The 18,766-nt window shown below is 41.8% G+C and overlaps 1 protein-coding gene and 1 pseudogene across 2 annotated transcripts in view; one reads left to right on the forward strand and one right to left on the reverse strand.

Moving 5' to 3' along the window:
* The window catches only part of CPA6 (carboxypeptidase A6), a 310,258-nt gene that overhangs the window by 84,414 nt on the left and 207,078 nt on the right, over positions 1-18,766 (reverse strand). Inside the window, exons 3-5 of one of the 2 annotated variants that reach the window (XM_005563488.4) lie at positions 11,037-11,161; positions 4,378-4,492; positions 2,364-2,465 (exon numbers count right to left, since the gene is read on the reverse strand). In XM_005563488.4, coding sequence (XP_005563545.1) covers positions 2,364-2,465; positions 4,378-4,492; positions 11,037-11,161 — 342 coding nt within the window. The remainder of the gene's footprint in view (positions 1-2,363; positions 2,466-4,377; positions 4,493-11,036; positions 11,162-18,766) is intronic. The other variant, XM_073998937.1, reaches the window with a different exon arrangement.
* Positions 16,824-18,766, forward strand: part of LOC123575299 (nascent polypeptide-associated complex subunit alpha pseudogene) — a 46,350-nt pseudogene continuing 44,407 nt past the window's right edge.

The raw sequence follows: 18,766 nt of genomic DNA on the forward strand, positions 1-18,766 counted from the left end.
TGCTTCTTTATTTTTAAAAATTTTTTATTTTAATTAATTAATTAATTTTTAAGAGATGAGTTCTTGCTATGTTGCCAAGGCTGGTCTTGAACTCCTGGTCTCTTGCAATCCTCCTGGCTCAGCCTGCTTCTTCATTGTAATATAGTATGTGACTGTTAAGTGAAAAGCTAAGTCCTCCCTCATCCCCTTTCTCTCTCCATCCCAAGGAATAGTTCTTAAATAATAGCTATATTTTATAGGTGGATAAAGTCAAATTTTATTATACCATGAAATGAAAACATAAAACAACTTGGTTTCTAGAATCAAGTGGCAGATTTTTCTTTACAATCCAACTATATCAATATTACTTTTAACCTGGTTGCTAGCCGAGAAATCAATAGGAGCTTCTATCATTATAATTACAGGCGATCTAATTTTCATTCATTCAATAATTCACTCCACGAATATTTCAGGAAATCCTTTTTAATGCCAAACATTGTGCTCAGTACTGGAGATTCAAACATGAACAGACAAGGAATTTATATGCTAGTGGGGAGGGCAAACATGTAAGCAATCAATCAACAATTATGATGTAAATATCTATAAGTTACCATGGGAACATAAGAGTGTTATGTTGAATTTTCCTAAGTAATAAAAGGTGGCTTCTCAGAAGAGGAGCACTTGAGTATTTCAGCAAGACATAAAGCTTGTTTGGCAGACAAGTTGGAGGAAGGCATGTCAATCCTGGAAGAGAATCTGAGCACACCATATTGGAGGAACTGTGCCTGCAGTTTGAGGAAGGAACAGCAGATAAAGCTCAACGTGGATTCCCTGGATACTAAATAAAGGAGATGAGCTTCCTCCTGTATTCTATGGCGGGCTGTGTGTGTGTGTATGTGTGTGTGTGTGTGTGTTTTTTTTTTTTGCTTGCTCATGTTTGAGGGCTCATATTGTGTGTGGAGGATGGATTAGAGCATGAGAGGGTCAAGAATGGGGGCTCCAAGGAAGCTCAGCAGTGAGGCAACTACTGCAATAGTCCAGGGAGAACAGACACAGAGAGAAGTCAGGGTAATAGCTATGAGAACAAGAGAAGCAACTGGGGCAGATCTGAAATTTTCAGAAGAAAAAATGGTCAGCTTTTGGTGGTAATTTAAAGTGAATAGTTAAAGAAGAGGAATTTAGGATGATGCCCATGTTTCTGAATTGGGAGGAGAGGGATGCCATTCTGAATCTGAGGTGCTTTTCTGAATATCCAGGGAAGAGTGTCAAGTAGGCAATGGGGGTGAATTTAAGGTTCCAGAGGGTGGACTGCAATGGATACAGAGGTCTGGGATGACTGCTGAAATTATGGGCTAGCTGTGTCTATCTAGAGAGTGTTTGTGGTATGAAAGTAGGGCTGAGGATAGAGTCTCAGGGATTACCTGAACCTAAGAAAGAACAAGGGGAAAGGAGCCAGTGAGTGAGACCCAGATGGTCAGAGAGACAGGAGGAGAATCAACTAGGAGTGGCTGCTGGCCTTGGAAAGAAGTTTTAGAAGAGCTGTGGGGGCAAAGGCTGGTGAGTCAAAGTCTGAATGATAGGAGAGGAAATAGAGATGGTGATTAGAGGTCAGTCTTTTTAGAAGTTTGGCTGAGAAAGAATGGAGAGCTATAGGTCAGTAGACAGAAGAGAATTCAGGGTCAAGAGATGAATGAGAATAATGCGTAGCTTCTGCATTAGTTAGTACTCATGTCGCTATAAAGAACTACCTGAAACTGGGTAGTTACAAATAAAAGAGGTTTAATTGGCTCAGAGTCCTGCAGGCTGTACAGGAAGCACGGCTGGGGAGGCCTCAGGAAACTTAGAGTCACAGCGGAAGGTGGAGAGGAAGGATGCACATCTTACATGGTGGAGCAGGAGGAAGAGAGTGAAGGGGGAAGGGCTACACACTTTTAAACAACCAGATCTCATGAGAACTCCCTCACTATCACAAGAAGAGCAGGGGGAAATCTGCCCTCATGATTCAATCACCTCCTACCAGGTTCCTCCCGCAACATTGGAAATTACAATTTGATGTGAGATTTGGGTGGGGACACAGAGCCAAACCATATCAGTTTCTTACACATTTATATAGTTTTGCGTTGGTTCATCTTAAGCAGCACCAACTCACAAATACTTCGCATCGATAACTGAAAATGTTAGCAACAGTATTCTCTGGAATATCCAATGGCAAAAATGAAATATGGCTCAGAAACCTAAGGGAAAATATTTCTGAGATTATCAGATAATGTTAAATATGAGACTCTATAAAAGATCACTTCATTTCTTTTCCACATAAGTCAAAGTTGAAAAAGATGAATATTTGGTAAATATTATGTATTTACATAGCAATTGCTTATTTTTACCTTTAAAATAAAAAGAGATCTTCCCTCGTATGATCTTCCAATAGAGAACATGTGAATGAGGTCTGAGTGAGTTTTATTCAGATGATGCATCCAATTTTGAATCTAAGAGCAAATAAATAAAAACTATGTTAGACTCTCTCACAATAATGGAGCTTCTAGAGAATAAAAGGAAACAAAAAGACAACAGTAGGTCTTAGAATTCAAGGAGTGCACATGGAATATAAAATTGAACAAAAACCTACTTTCTATTTTTAATTTTCTTTGGGATACTTAAAATTACATTTAATTTTCTGCCTTTACAGATAGTAGCTCATGGCTTTATATTGTTCTTCCATTATCTACCATATATCATTAATATACTAGTTACAAATTTTTATTAAAAATTGATGTGTTCTGGTTTCTTTTTGAAAATCAGAATTTATTTCTATTTTCCACAAGTATTTAAGAGGGAAAGAAATAAATCAACTTTAGGAAAACTGTCCAAACTACTTGAAAGTGTTCCTTAAAGTCCCATATATTACAATTTGCCACTGAACAGAGGATGCTAAGAAAAAGGCATTATCTTTTTTCATTAAAAGGTTCTTCTACTGAGCTACACATCAGAGGGCAAACTCTGAATAATTTCTCCAGTGATAGTGACACATTTGCATTGATCCATTCATATACACTTACCTGTCATCAGGAAAAGATACATTTGAATGAATAATGTGCTTCATTCCTGACTTAAAAGCCTTATAAGGTATAAAAAAAACCACAAAAGTGTCCTACCATTTTATGGTATAAAAGGATCGACGTTGAAAAAAATAGCTAAATATATTCAGGAAAGTGCCCATACATTCTTTTCTTTCTATTCGTATTTAATCTAATGAGCAGGATGTTTGTGTGTGTGTATATACACATACATTATGCATATCTATATTATATTTGTAAAATTTGACCTTTTTTTCGTGCATGTTAGCAGTACTTCTGTGTGCAAAGTTATCTAAAACCTTTCTATTGCTTCTAAGCTTCAAAACACGTTGAGACATGAAATATGTGAAGATAATTTTGAAAGGAGAGTTGTCATCAAGAGAACCAAAAACCGTCTTAAGAAGAGAGTAGCATCTCATTTATTTTATGTCTGGCATTCCTTTGTTCAATTCAGAGGAAGCATGGAAAATGTAGGATTCATTCATTTATTCCTCTGTCAACAACTATGTATTTGGAGGTCTCTATTTGCCTGCCACTGGGGTTATAGTGGTGAATAAGAAAGAAATGGCCTGCCTTCATGGAACTTGTAGCTTATTAGGGGTGAAAGGCATTAATAAAATAATCACATACTGTGATAGTTTTTAATTATGTAATTATGTGATTATTTTATTAATGCCTTTCCCTGTGCTACGGGGGCATGTAATTCACTGGGTGTTGGTGGAGGAGGGGTTTAAATCCAATATAGGAGAACAGGAACAGCTACCTTTTTGCTTAAGCTGAGATTTGCAGAACAACAAGCTGTCCAGGTGAATAGTAAAGGATGAGGCAGTGTGGATGAGGGGGCTGTCAGTTCTCCAGGTAGGATAAAAATGCATGTTCAAAGGTGCAGAGGTGCCACAAATGAAGCTTTGCCTTTGAGAGTTCTCAACTTTGCAGAGGGTGCAAGTAAGGTCCACTCTACTCATCATTTTCCTAAACTCTGGTTAGCTTTACATTTCTTGACTTCTTAGTGGAGGCCATTATAGCTATAATTATAGCAACATTTCCCCACTCTTTCATTGCACTTCCTACATCCTATGTAAAAGTGGTATGGGTAAAGCAAGTGAAATTAAAATTATTTTGATACTTCTTAGATACCATCAAAGACTTAATAGAAGAGATAAGGTGCCTGGGCCATTTAAAAGCTACACCTATTCTTCACATAGTACCTTCTCTGTCTTTATGCTTCTCCCCCAGAAGCATAAAGCACATCATTTTCTCCCTTAGACCTAAATGATAAAGACACCTCTGTAAAAAACCAGAAAAAGCTCTTTTGATTACATACCTCTTCTAAGGAGTGATAAACTTCGTAATTATATCCAGAGAGGGATCTTCGGTTTCTCTGGGTTTGCAAGTTGCTTCCCTTCTCTAGTGTTTTCTGAAGATCTTCTATGAGGATCCTGGATTTGGAACGACAGACATGATGAAAAGTAAATTGAGATATTGCAAAAATCAGCCAACATCCAAAGAAAATCATACGCATCTATGTAAAGAAAGACTGTGGTGATCAATATTTCTAAAAATACCAAATGTTGGGAAAATGTTATTTTTCAGGAAATGAAAACTGTTACATAAGTGGTGTAATGAATTTAAAGTGTAAAATTATAGGCAGATGTCCTCCAGTGACAGTAGTAGTAACAATAGCTGTTGATTCACAGCCACAACAACCGAATGATGGCTACGAGCGCTTAGATTTACTGAGTACTACTTACCTACCAGCAGCCAGGCACTGTGCTATGTATTTTATGTACAAAATCTTAGTTAATAGCCCTATAGTCTATGTGGTAGATTTTCTTGTTATTGGTATTTTTAAAATGGGGAAACTGAGTCTCAAAAGGGTTAAGAACTCACCAATATCACTTTTCTGGTCAGTGCCATGCCAGAATTTGAACTTGGAAGGTGAACCCAAATTCCAGTCTTGAGATTCTAGGTCCAGGGTCATTTCATGAAAACTGAGCCTAGGCTTCTCTTCCGTGCCCTCACCACCTTCTTTTTCCTGCTACTTCTTCCTGCGCACATCCCTTCCATCACCAAGAGACTGTGCTCACGTCACTACCCAGCACCCCTGACCCAAGACAGAGAGAAAAGGGAAAGGGGAAAAGAAGCTACAGTCCTCAAGAGGAAACTGAAGAAATACCCAGAGTTGGAAAAAGTGATTTCACTACCTGCCAGTGTCAAGAATGCCAAGAGAAGAGAAGCTCAGCCAATTATAGTGAATGCATTTGGAAATTAAAGGCTGAGGCCAGGGCGGGAGACTTCAGGCTTTGTGGAACCAGCTCCAGGTGGAGTCATTAGTGTTCTTGATGTGACATGTGAGTCAGATAAATACAGGCCTGTCTTCTCAATGCTCACCAGCCTCCACTAACTAGAGTTCCACACGGTAGCAAAGCACTTCAGTCATTTGCATTACTTAAAGATGTTAGAAAGCCTCCCAGTGATTTTACTGGGCCTGGCAGGTGGCTAAAAAGCTTTGCTTTCGTATTTTATTTTCCAAAAGAACCTGTTGTTTAATGGTTTAAGTGCTATTAAAAGAACATATAATGGCATCTTGAAATAACTTTCAAGGCTGAAAGTTATTTAAAGCCTTTAATATTGTTTTAAAAATTATTTTTAAAAATTATCTTGAATCACCTAAAGAAATATTTTCCATTCTGTGAAGGAAGTAAATTAACTTAGGGTCATACTGGGTATAGGACATTCTTTTTCATTTATTTATTTGTTATTTATTGAGCACCTACTATGGACAAAGCACTTAATCAGGAATTGATCATTGGCTTACTGCTTTTTTTGTTTCTATTTTTGATTTTAAAATTGAAAACATTTTAGAAATCAAGGTAAGGTGAGGAGGTTCAAAGCTTGGTTAAGTCCCTGATGGCTGCTTGCAGTGGCTCAAAATGTGAATGGGAGGTTGTTGTTGGTTTGAACACCATCTGTATTAGTGCTTTCTTTTTTACCCTCAAACTAAGAAGCTACAGATGATTAGGCTTGTATGGGTTAAAGAATTTTACAATATTGCTAAGGTAAGTCTTGAGCCAAATGAACCTCCATGTCAATTTTCTAACTTCCTTGTGTTAGGAGAGAATCTGGGATGGTCAAGAGGGATGCGAGTTTGACTAGGGCTGGGGTGGTTACAAATTGTCAACGTATTCCAATACTGCAGGGAACCTTCAGGTATGTTTCCCTCACCAAGATCATCTATTATTTCTCCTGGCTACTTTTTTTGATCCCAAGAAACTAAGGGAAAAAAAATGTAGATGGATTTGCCAAAGGCAGAAATCTATACTAGAATCTCCTTCTGAATTTCCAATTGTTAAATTTTGTGGTACTTTGTTATGGTGGCCCCAGCAAACCAACCCAGGTCTCTGTTCAGTAACTTACATGGCACCCAAATGCAGGCCCTAGATCAGCCTTAAATTAAAAAATAATTGTGACACTGGAGGTCAAGTCCCATTTTCCTTGTTAAGTAGTTGACTAGAAACTAGCATATCCATGACAAACCTATGAAATGGAGTCTCAGAATGGTCTTTGTAAGCTGTTGTAGTTTCTTACTTCTTCTCAGCCTGTGATGATTCCTACTCCAGTTGTGTATATTCCTGTAATGGTGACTAGAACTATTATAAACTTTCTGAGTGATGCCATTACTCAGTACAAAACCACCTCCTCAAAGTTTCCAGGGTGGGGAGGGACCCTCAAAAAATAGAATTTTTTTTTTTTTTTTTTTTTTTTTTTGAGGAGTCTTGCTCTGTCACCCAGGCTGGAGTGCAGTGGTGTGAACTTGGCTCACTGCAACTCCACCTCCCAAGTTCAAGTGATTCTTGTGTCTCAGCCTCCCAAGTAGCTGGGATTATAGCCACGCACCACCATGCCCGGCTAATTGTATTTTCAGTAGAGACCAGGTTTCACCATGTTGGCCAAGCTGGTCTTAAACTTCTAACCTTAGGTAATCCACCAGCTCAGCTTCCCAAAGTGCTGGGATTACAGGTGTGAGCCACCACGCCTGGCCAAAAAATAGAAATTTCATCACCAGCTTTTACAGGTATTTACTTTATAGAATGATCAAAATGTTTTATGGTAGAATGAATCATTCCTTAGAGGGGAACTGATCACCTAGGGGCCGGACACATGGAGTCACATTACCTCCACTTTAAAAATCACTATAGCTATACATTATGTATTCTCGTACAGAGTAAATGACAATCTTTTGAAAATACTCCAGGCTACAATACTAAAAGTCAATTAAAATGATCTCTACCTACTGGGCCCATGGAATTTAATTGACTCATATGTTATTATCTTGAGACCAATGAAATGAATAATTCTAAATGACTGTTCTCCATGAAGAGGCAACTGGTTTAAAACACTCATTTTTTAGACTTTATTCTCTGTGACATGAAGTGTGATATTTTATTCTATATCAGTTCCACATGACCTATATTTAATGACAGGAAATAGAGATTTGTTAAACTAACTGGTATATTCTTTTCTACTGAATAGTAATTAATGAAGCATGTGAGCGGTTACTGAGCACCTATAGATATAATTGCCAAGCTGTTTCCTGTCAGGCAGAGAATCAGAGTAGGCCTTCAAAGCTAGAGCAATGACTAAAATGTGTCCAGTATGAACAATAGTTTTATGCACAGCTGTGATTCTATTCTAGAAGCACAGATAAAATACCTTTCTGTAAAAAGCATATCAGTACTTTAATAAAGCTGTAAATATCCTTCTCGCAGGGCAGTCTCTGTGTGGACCAGAGATGTCACTGCCATTTGGCACCTCTTGGCTCAGCCCTCCAGAGAGCCTGGGCCCTCACTATTAACTCACAGAGCCATCAGCCCACCCTAGGTCCCAGGCCCTCCCAGACCCCCAAACTCTGTGCCAGTTTTGACAGTACAACAACTTGCTAAAAAGTTTGGGTAGGTGGAGTAGTCACTTACACTCATGCCTCTCAACCCCAAAATCTTAGGATTCCCAGCAAAGGGTAAGTGACTCCCTTCCTCTCTGTCTCATCTCATTAAGTCACCACACTACACTTCTCCTAGATCTTCCACTGACGTCCCTTCTCTTCTCCACCTGCTTTTCCCTATGCCCGCTGGAGTCTCCCTTCCTTTGTAAATTAACTTCTTACATTCTCTAGCCTCTTCAGGGAACTCTTTTTTCTCATCAGACATTTGACTCTTTAAAGGATACACATTCTTTTGTGGCGTTCTATTCCCAGTCTCCCTCTCCACCTGCCTACCGTGGGGTAGAAGGGAGGAAGGTCAGCATATTCTCCTGTATGCCATGAATCTTCTGGCTTCCAGGGAACGCTCATTCTCTCTGCAACATCATGCCACTTCTTGCTGCTTTCCTCAAACTCTTGGCTCTGCCTCGATGTTCCTGCCCCAGAAGTACATTTTCTCCTTCGTCCTCTAATCTTGCCATCAGCCAAGGAGATTCAAGATGATTCTCTGGTGATTTAGGTCACCTGTTCTTGACTGCACCAGCCTCAAAGATATCCACACAACACTCCCCTTCAGTAATCTCTGTGGCTACCCTGTGGATCTTGTCACCAGCCATAAACATTCTACCCTAGCACTCTGAGCATCCAACTACTCACATTTTGTCAGAACTTCTTTCCTTCCCATTTGTTTCCCTCAGTAACACTACATTGTTTTCAATACAAAGACCTTAATATCTTCCCTGATTCTTCCATTTGGTCCCCTTATCCCTCCTAGATGCTCCTGCCTTCCAATCCATATTAGACCCAGGGATGAATACTTGAACTAGTATCTCACTAAGGACCTCAACTTTCTTGCCACCCTGACCTTTCCATGGGCCTATCCAACAGAACCTCCACTCTGTATCAGTGTTACAATCTCTCTTCTCTGCAACAATCACTTCTCTTTGTTCATACCCCAGTTTTTCTTTTGGTAATACCCTTTAACCCCTACTTCCTTACTTTCAGTAGATAATTTTGCTTCTTCATTCATCCAGAAAATTTAGCCATTGGCTGTAATCTTTTTTGACGTGTCCACTTTCCTCTCTACAATCTTAAGTAGATCCACCACATTTCTCTCTTTAGTTTTAGAAAATGAGGTATACTTCCTGCTGTTCAGACACTTCTTTCTGCACATTCTCTCTGGCATCATGGATGTCTTCCTCCCTACAGGCTCTTCCCTCAGCCTACAAATACATCAAGACTTCCCTCCTACACAAACAAATCCCATATCTACCAGGTAGGCATCAGTGATGCATCTCTTCCCAGTCACTTCTCATTCTCTGCTTCTCTTATTCTAACTGCTAAGAACAGGAATAGACTCTGCTGCTGTGTGTTCTCACCTCCTGTTCACATCTATGTCTTCTAGTGCGAACATTCTAATCCACCTTTAGAGTCATCAATGTTCTTTCTATTGCCAGATCCAAAGGAAACTGGTTGGTCCTTTGCTTGCTGGATATCACTGCAGCACTTGGTGCTCTGGACCCATCTCTTTCTTTTTTTTTTTTTTTTTTGAGACGGAGTCTCGCTCTGTCACCCAGGCTGGAGTGCAGTGGCCGGATCTCAGCTCACTGCAAGCTCCGCCTCCCGGGTTCACGCCATTCTCCTGCCTCAGCCTCCCGAGTAGCTGGGACTACAGGCGCCCGCCACCTCGCCCGGCTAGTTTTTTGTATTTTTTAGTAGAGACGGGATTTCACCGAGTTAACCAGGATGGTCTCGATCTGCTGACCTCGTGATCCGCCCGTCTCGGCCTCCCAAAGTGCTGGGATTACAGGCTTGAGCCACCGCGCCCGGCCATCTCTTTCTTTAAAGTCTTGCTTTTCTTCTTCAACTCCTCTGACTATCTTCTACTTGCTCTTTTCTTTTTTTTTGAGACAGGGTCTCACTCTGTTGCCCAGGCTGGAGTGCAGTGGTGCGATCTCAGCTCACTGCAACCTCCGCCTCCTGGGTTCAAGTGATTCTTCTGCTTAGCCCTCCGAGTAGCTGGGATTACAGGCGTGCATCACCATGCCTGGCTAATTTTTGTATTTTTAGTAGAGACAGGGTTTCACCATGTTGGTCAGGCTGGTCTTGAACTCCTGACCTCAGGTGATCCGACCACCTCAGCCTCCCAAAGTCTGGGATTACAGGTGTCAGCCACCGCACCTGGCCCCACCTGCTCTTTTCTTACTCCTCTAACCATTTTTTTTTAAACTAACCCGCAAAATATCTAAATCTGTTCAAGTTTGTCTACTCAGTTACCCAAGCTAGAAAACTTGGAGTCATCCTTTCACTTCTTCCTTTCCTACTTACCATCCAACATGAGGAGAGTCAGCTCTGACATATTTTTTTAATGCTCTCATGATCCTACTACTCTGGTCCTACTCAGAGCCTCATTCCCTCTTCCCTGGACTAGTGTTTCCTATCCCCTCCACCCAGTGGCATGCACCTCCTTTGCAATGGGGCAGCACCACCCACAAGACAAAGTCTGAGCTGCTGCCCCTGCACATAAGATTTCCCACCATTGGAACTCCCTATTTCTCCAGCATCATTTCTTTCTGCCCTTTGACTTGCACTTCATACACTAACCACTCTGCACTCATATGCTGCTTCTTCCTTTGCTTGTGTGGTCCCCTCTGCCTCTGTCTGGCTGGCATAGCTCCTGCAGAAAGCCTTTTCCACTCCTGCCTTCTCATCCACTCTCTAGGCCTTGCTAGGCTGCTCTCCTTTCTTCACAGAAAAATGTCTGTTGTTTCACTGATCACTTAGCGGTAACAGTGAATAGTGAAATGAAAGGTCCACATGGTTGCTCCCATCCCCCACTGGACTAATAAGCTCTTCAAGGTGAATATATTCACGTCAGTTTTCCCCATATGAAAAATTGTACCAAACACACTGTCATAAGCGCTTGATAAATAACCTACATATAACTACCATTTGGTTCAGTTTAGTACAAACAAATTTTATAGCAAGTGAAAAGGAATGCTTACTTGTACTGGATGTTGGCTTCCTGTAAGAAGGCTAACAGGGCTCGGGAACCGTTTTGGGGGATATGGACATCAGTAACTGTTCCCTCTGATACATAGGAGATACTGCTGGGCTGCCACAGGTCCACCTGTAGTGCAGGAACCAACCTATAATTCATGTCCAACTTAGTGGGGGAAAATCTGTGTCACGATGTCAAACACATTCTTTTGTTTGCATATAGTAACCAAACATATTTTGGAATTAGACTTAACGCTTTCATCATCAGGGTAAAACTATTTTATCTTGAATTTGAGTTTCCAAATTATATCATATCCATATAGAATTTGATCATAATTGGCAAGTAATAGTTTGAAGACCAATATATTAAAGCTACAAGGTAAAAATGAGATAAAATAATTTTAGGTATAATTTTGATATTGTTTTAAAATTATTTGCCATGCAAATAGTTGAAAAACTACAAGAAAAAAAGATATAAATCACCCTTCATCCTACCACACAAAAACACTGTGGTAGCTGGGGAGTATTTGGTAATTTAAAATGGAACGGTCTCTCATTCTTGGTCTTTTTCTTTTCTTTCTTTTTTCTTTTTTTTGAGACAGAGTCTTTCTCTGTCACCCAGGCTGGAGTGCAGCGGCGTGATCTCAGTTCCCCGCAATCTCCGCCTCCCGGGTTTAAGCGATTCTCCTGCCTCAGCTTCCCAAGTAGCTGGGATTATAGGTGCATGCCACCAGGTCCAGCTAATTTTTGTTTTTTGTTTTTTTTTTTAGTAGAGACAGGGTTTCATCATATTGGCCAGGCTTGTCTTGAACTCCTGACCTCAAGTGATCCACTTTCCTTGGCCTCCTGAAGTGCTGGGATTAAACATGTGAGCCACGGCGCCCCGCCTAGATGGAACATTCTCTAGATGCCTGTTCTTCCTCCGACACATGCCTTTCTCCAATTCCTACTCAGCCTTCACTTGTCAATATAAACGTCCCTTTTCAAGGAAGACTTGGCTGCTAGGGTAGATCTCCTTGTCGTAGCTCTTAGAGAACCTGGTGCTTCTTTCATGATGTAACTTCCTCTTGCCAGAAAGTAAGCTCTGGGAGGGCGAAGGGTTTGCCTATTTGGTTGCCACCCATCCTGGAACAGTGCCTTACGTAAATTAGCGACTCAGTATTTGTTGCATGAGTGTAGACCTCCCCCTATTTAGTAATTCACTACGTGTTCAGTATTTTGCAGGAGAGCAGAAGCCACATCTGTTTCCTTACTATAGTGTCCCCAGTGCCTTAGCCAGTGCTCTGCGCCTGGTAGGAGCTTGGCCTTCATCAAAGGCATGATGGAACGCAGATGGAAGGGAGGAAAGCCCTATCTCTGCAGGAGCTTGGAGCATCATTTCTAATTAGGCACCGTTTGTCTTCACAGTCCTGCCTCTGTCTGCCCCTGACTGCTCTGGGCCTCCCTCTTCCTGCATCTCCAGTCTTGGAGGATGCTGCAGGGCCTTGATCTCTGCTAAGCCCTTATCTGATAAGGTTTAGTTACTTTATCTTCACTTAAGTGTCAGTGTCTGCATTCTGTGAGGAACTCTAGAAGACCAAAAATACTTTGTGACTCAGGAAAATAAACCTCTAATGATACAATTTAGTCTGGAACAGGGTAGAGAGGCTTTTATTTTGGGGACAAAGAGTCTACCTGTTTTCTTTCACGCAGCTGACTCCTCCACTGGCTTGCAAGGGCAAATCTGACTCAGCTAACATGCCAGTCCAACAATCAGTGCACAACAGAAGTGTGAGGCTGGAAGGGATGCTGAGAGGTCATTCAATCCATCTGTCAGCCCTTGGGCAAGGACACATCTAGGACTGCACCAAACTGTCCCCAGTAGGTGTGTCTAAACCAAATCTTTAAAGTCTTCAAATAAAGGAGAGTCAACAATATCCCAATTGAACTCATTCACATTTAACAAGATTGTCAGACATTTTTCTTAATCCCTTCTATTGCAGCATAGTTTTTTTTTTTTTTTTGGTGTTCTGTTCTTCAGTGAGGAATAGCTGGTTTCTTGCCTTTATAAGAAAAAGCATCTTGGTATCTTTCACTTTTCTTTGTATATTAGATTTTCTAATCCTTTAGAAGATTGAATCTTTGGGACTTGCCTCTAAACCCATTACAGAGACAGACTTTTGATATTAAGGATAACAGTTTGCTGCCACCTCTTAATGCCAGTGAATATGAGGAAATTGTGCTGTATTCAGAGGATAGAGAGGCACAGGTAGCTAAAATAATATAAATTACCACTCTGGAGATGAGTCTGTAAGTGCTATTTTCTGGGGGTACATGCTGAAATAAGAATCCTCATCCCACAGAAGACAGCAGCTTCTCCACAGGAAAGTTCCATGAAACGGACCCTACAGCAAGGCTTGGAGAAGGCTCCCTGGGAAACCTTCTCAGAAAGTGTGCTTAGAAATGTGCTCAGAAAGCTGTTGGCCTAAAGGACACTGATAAAAAAGAACTTGCAAAATCAGGAATTCTATTCTGGTGTGATATTATGAAAGTAAATGAAAATGAATTATTGGTTTTTCTCCAGTAATATTTTAAAGAAAGGGTATCTGAATAAGCAGCATGGATATTTCAGTTGGGGTGGTGGCAGGCAGGTGCCTATAGAAGACATATGGGACAGTAATTACCATCTGAGATTTATAATGTTTCATCTGCTTTATAGAAATCTCTAATCTTTTCAATAACACTTTGAGGAGGAATTAATTGTAGATACATTTAATGAAGGAAAAGATTCAGGTTCATAGAGGCTAAGTCATTTCCCCAAGGTTGCACAGGTACAAAATGGCTGATACAGGACATGCTTCACAGCAGTGCCCCTAATTTACTGACCCGGTTCTTGTCTTCAGGATCTTCTGAGAATATGCCAGAAAAATAAGCATCTTCCAACTTCCTGATCTAGCATTTGGGGAGGTCTGGTCAGTAGGTCTCACATTCTGGTCTTTCCTGTGGGGTTATTTGTCCTGTAAATTCATATGCAAGTATTTCAAGGTTCCAATCAGCCCCCTGTGTGTAGGTTCCTATCAATCATTTCCTTAGAGCCTGATCACATCTGGATGAGATAGTTAGTAGTTCTGAACTGCAAAACTGTGTGATTCTGCGCTACAACGTAACAAAAGTATCAAGAACCTTATCAGGGTAGTCCAAGGCTGTTTGCCAACCATTCCAGGTCTTTGCTGCAAGCAGCCACCTGATACTCCACAGGAAAGGATACTCCCCTTTGTACAGCCTTCTGCCCTAGGAACCTGGTGACTGTTCCCATGTGTTCCTTTCCTCACATGATTACTAGTCGCATATATACAGACATGTTTAAGAGGCCGAGGTATTTCAGTGTCATGCTCAATCTGACAGCCATGGGCTGGAATCCTAGCTCTGGCAGCTTCGGCTGTGTGGCTTAGGGGAGGCTTTTAACATTTCTGAGCCTCAGTATCCTCATGTGTACTGTGAAGATAATCTTAAAAACATACCCAACAGGCTTTCTTGGAGGATTAATTGGAATCACAGAAGCAAAATAGCAGAGGGTCTGTCACATAGCAGGAGCTCAGAAGACAACCAGTGTTTATTATTATTGCTATTTGAAAAGCGTATGAAAAGAAAGACTGGTTGGAATAAGGACAGAGTTCAACTTCGTGTGGTTAAGATGAAGAATGTGGTGAGATTGTGTCCCTACTCAGAGATTAAAACCTAGAGATGGCTTTAGGGGTGTGGGGGCAGGAAGCAATAAATAAATGAAAAATATAAACAATGCAGGAATGTTTCCTAGCCCAAAGTCAAATGGCTGAATTGGAAGCCACTATAGTGGTGGTAAATTCCATAGGCCCTGGAGTCTGACTCCCTAGGATCTGATGTAGTCTCCCATTTAGTCTCTGTGTGATTTTGGGCAGGTTCGTCAACTTTCTGGGCCTTGCTTTCTTCTTTGGTAAATTGAAGGTGATAATTATATCTTCCTTATTGGTCAATATTTAATAATGTTAGTAGTGATAGCAGCAGGAGACAGACCTATTCCTAGGCAGACAGGGATAGGTACCTGGTGAAACCCGACCTTCACGCCAAAGACAGCCTGAAGCCTGAAAACTGAGCTGCCAGTTCTGGGTGGACTCCACGAGCTGAGTGAGAACTTCCTTGATGCCTTTTTAGCTAATTAAATGGTGCTTTTTTCCGGCCCGCCCATGGACCAATCAGCATGATTGGTCCCCCATTCTGAGCCCATATAAACGCTGGACTCAGTCTCACAGATGGCTACCCACTTTCGGGCGCCCTCTCACACAGTGGGCTACTCACTTCGGGTCCCCTCTGGTGTTTGGAGTTTCCTGTGGCTCAACAAAATTTTTCTCTGCCTTGCTCACTCTCCAGTGTCTGTGTACCTCATTCCTCTTAGTCGTGGGACAAGAAGCTGGAACCCACCAAACTACTGTAACACGTGCTCCTGCTCACTGAGCTACAGGAGTGAGAAAAAACTGCTGGCTGTTACATGCCCCCATTTGCCAAGTTGCAGGCACAGGACTGAACAAGCTGTGACATGCCTCCTTTCTCTGAACTGCGAGGCAGTGGGAATGAACAAGCTGTGACACACTGCCATTCACCAAGCTACCAATAGCAGGAAAAAGAGAAAGCCCCCATTTCTTGGGGGCTCAGACCTTGGGACTCCCTGGGCGACAGCTGTAATATCCCTGGGGCTTTGCAGTTGCTGGCATCTCCCAGTTTTTGAGTGCCACTGCATTCCTGTCATCCAGATGCTGGCGCCCAAGGTGGAAGCCTGCTGCAACATGCCTGGTCCAGACGTGGGCTGTGGCAGATGCAGCGGGCGGGCACGGGATCCAGGCTGGGGGACAAGCTGAGTGTAACCTACTGGGCTGAGTGAGTGGAGTGGGCCTGGCGGCCTGAGACCTCGGGCAGAGGTCATAGTGGCTGCAGAGATTTCTGGCTGACAAAGTGGCACCGAAGGAATCCTATGATAGTGGTAGTTATTTTTGTTATTATTATCACGGAGATTAGAGAGATTATAGAAAATACAGTGATTAGGAGTATGAATTCTATAGCCAGGCAGCCTGTGTTTGAATCCCAGTTCTGCCACTTGTAGGCTGTTTGACTGCAGGCAATCTACTTAGCTCTCAGCACTTCAGTTTCCTCATTTATGAAATGGGACTATAAATAGAATATTTTAAATATATTTGTTAGGCTTAAATGAATACATACACACAAAGTACTTAAAATAGTCCTGATGGGCCGGCCGCGTTAGCTCACGCCTGTAATCCCAGCACTTTGGGAGGCCGAGGCAGGCGGATCACGAGGTCAGGAGATTGAGACCATCCTGGCTAACACAGTGAAACTCTGTCTCTGCTAAAAATACAAAAAAATTAGCCGAGTGTGGTGGCTGGCGCCTGTAGTCCCAGCTATTCGGGAGGCTGAGGCAGGAGAATGGCATGAACCCGGGAGGTGGAGCTTGCAGTGAGCTGAGATGATGCCATTGCATTCCAGACTAGGGCACAGAGCGAGACTCCACCTCAAAAAAAAAAAAAAAAAAAAAAAAAAAAAAAAAAAGTCTTGGTGACTTGGAGCATTCATTAAATGATAAATAATTCAAAATTCAAAAAAATTTTCTTTGCAATGAAAAGAAGTCATAATTCCACTGAGCACCAATGTCATGGCTCTTTCTGGTTCTTGTGCTGTGCTTACTTATTGGCCTGGCCTACTTCTGAGAAGCACCTGCCTATCTTTTAGTCCAGGGCTAATTACACACCTGGTTCAGGTAGCACAGGATGGGGCTCTCAGTGTCCTCCAGCAGCTTCAGTGTTGAGTCCTATACGTGGATGTGGGAAGATGCAGAAGGTGCTCTGTAAACTTGGTAACAGATGGCTGGCTTCCTAGTTGCCCAAAATAGTACAGAGGCGGACCTTCCTGCTCTATATTCATTCTCATTTTTTGTTGGTTTGGAAAAGGGTTAGGCAGGGCACTTATGTGCCATGTCATAGGATTCTGAATAAGAAAACTTCATATCAAGTTTGTCTTTGACTAGTGTTTAATTTACATAACCATATCAATTCAATATTAGTTTACACAAAACTTAATATCCTGCAAAATACCTTATTTACTCTTAAAATTCTTTTTTTTTTTTGAGACGGAGTCTCGCTCGGTCGCCCGGGCTGGAGTGCAGTGGCCGGATCTCAGCTCACTGCAAGCTCCGCCTCCCAGGTTCACGCCATTCTCCTGCCTCAGCCTCCCGAGTAGCTGGGACTACAGGCGCCCGCCACCTCCCCCGGCTAGTTTTTTGTATTTTTTTTTAGTAGAGACGGGGTTTCACCATGTTAGCCAGGATGGTCTCGATCTCCTGACCTCGTGATCTGCCCGTCTCAGCCTCCCAAAGTGCTGGGATTACAGGCTTGAGCCACCGCGCCCGGCTACTCTTAAAATTCTTTTGGGTCTGCACCCATTTAGCTTTCTTGGATGATCTTTTAGGATCTTTTGCTATGGATTCTTGGAGAGCTTCTCTGCCCTCCAAGTTTGGGTCAAGGTATGTTTGTTGTCTGCTTTCATAGAATTTTTTTTTTCACAGTCCGCAACTTTTAATTATGTCTTATTTGCATGAGTAATTGTTATGAGTTTCCTAGGGGCCGCCATAACAAATTGCAAAAGACGGGGATGGTTTAAAACAATATAAATCTATTCTCTCACAGTTTTAGAGTCCAGAAGTCCAAAATCAAGTTGTTGGCCAGGCTGTGCTTCCCCAGAGGCTCTAGGGGCGATTTTTCACTAGCTGTTTCTAGCTTCTGGTGGCTCTAGGCATTCGTTGGCTTGTGGCCACATCACTCCAACTTACGTCTCCATCTTCACATGGTCTTCTCTTCTGTGTCTTCTCCTCTTCTGTCACTTGCCAAGGATGACTTTATCTCCAGATTCTTAAGTACATTTGAAAATACTTTTTTTTTTTTTTTTTTTTGCAAATTAGGTCACATTCACAGGTCTTGAATGTGGTTAGGACACAGACATGTCTTTTTTGACGACACCATTCAACCTACTACAATTGTCATGTTAGTATTTGTTTCCCCCATTCTCTATGACAGTATGGACTGATATATTTTCTTTAAATACATCCTCTCCCCAAGATTTCTCTAGAGCATTTCTAGATTCTGAATCCTACTTCCCCTTACCAGGGAACTGACAAGGTAGTCCATTTGAATTTTGCCCACTCATCCCATTTCTCACCTTACATGTCCTTAATTTTGAATTTTTACTACATTTAGATATAATCCTAGACTATACTGCTTCATAGGTCACAGTACTGTATTATCTTCTGAGGACTGCAACAGCCACTGTAGTCATACAGTTAAAAAAACGCTTATTTTTCACTGTATTATTTTTCCTTGCTCTACTTATTGTGTCTGGAATTGGTGGGTTCTTGCTCTCACTGACTTCAAGAACGAAGCTGTGGACCCTTGCAATGAGTGTTACAGTTCTGAAAGATGGTGTGTCCGGAGTTTGTTCCTTCAGATATCCAGATGTGTCTGGAGTTCCTTCAGATATCCAGATGTGTCTGCAGTTTCTTCCTTTAGCGTGGGTTCGTGGTCTTGCTGACTTCAGGAGTGAAGCTACAGACCCTTGCGGTGTTACAACTCTTAAAAGCAGCGCATCTGGACTTGTTCATTCTTCCTGGTGGGTTCGTGGTCTCACTGGCTTCAGGAGTGAAGCTGCAGACCTTTGCTGT

The sequence above is a fragment of the Macaca fascicularis genome, chromosome 8 (genome assembly GCF_037993035.2).
Source record: "Macaca fascicularis isolate 582-1 chromosome 8, T2T-MFA8v1.1".
Classification (NCBI taxonomy): domain Eukaryota; kingdom Metazoa; phylum Chordata; class Mammalia; order Primates; family Cercopithecidae; genus Macaca; species Macaca fascicularis.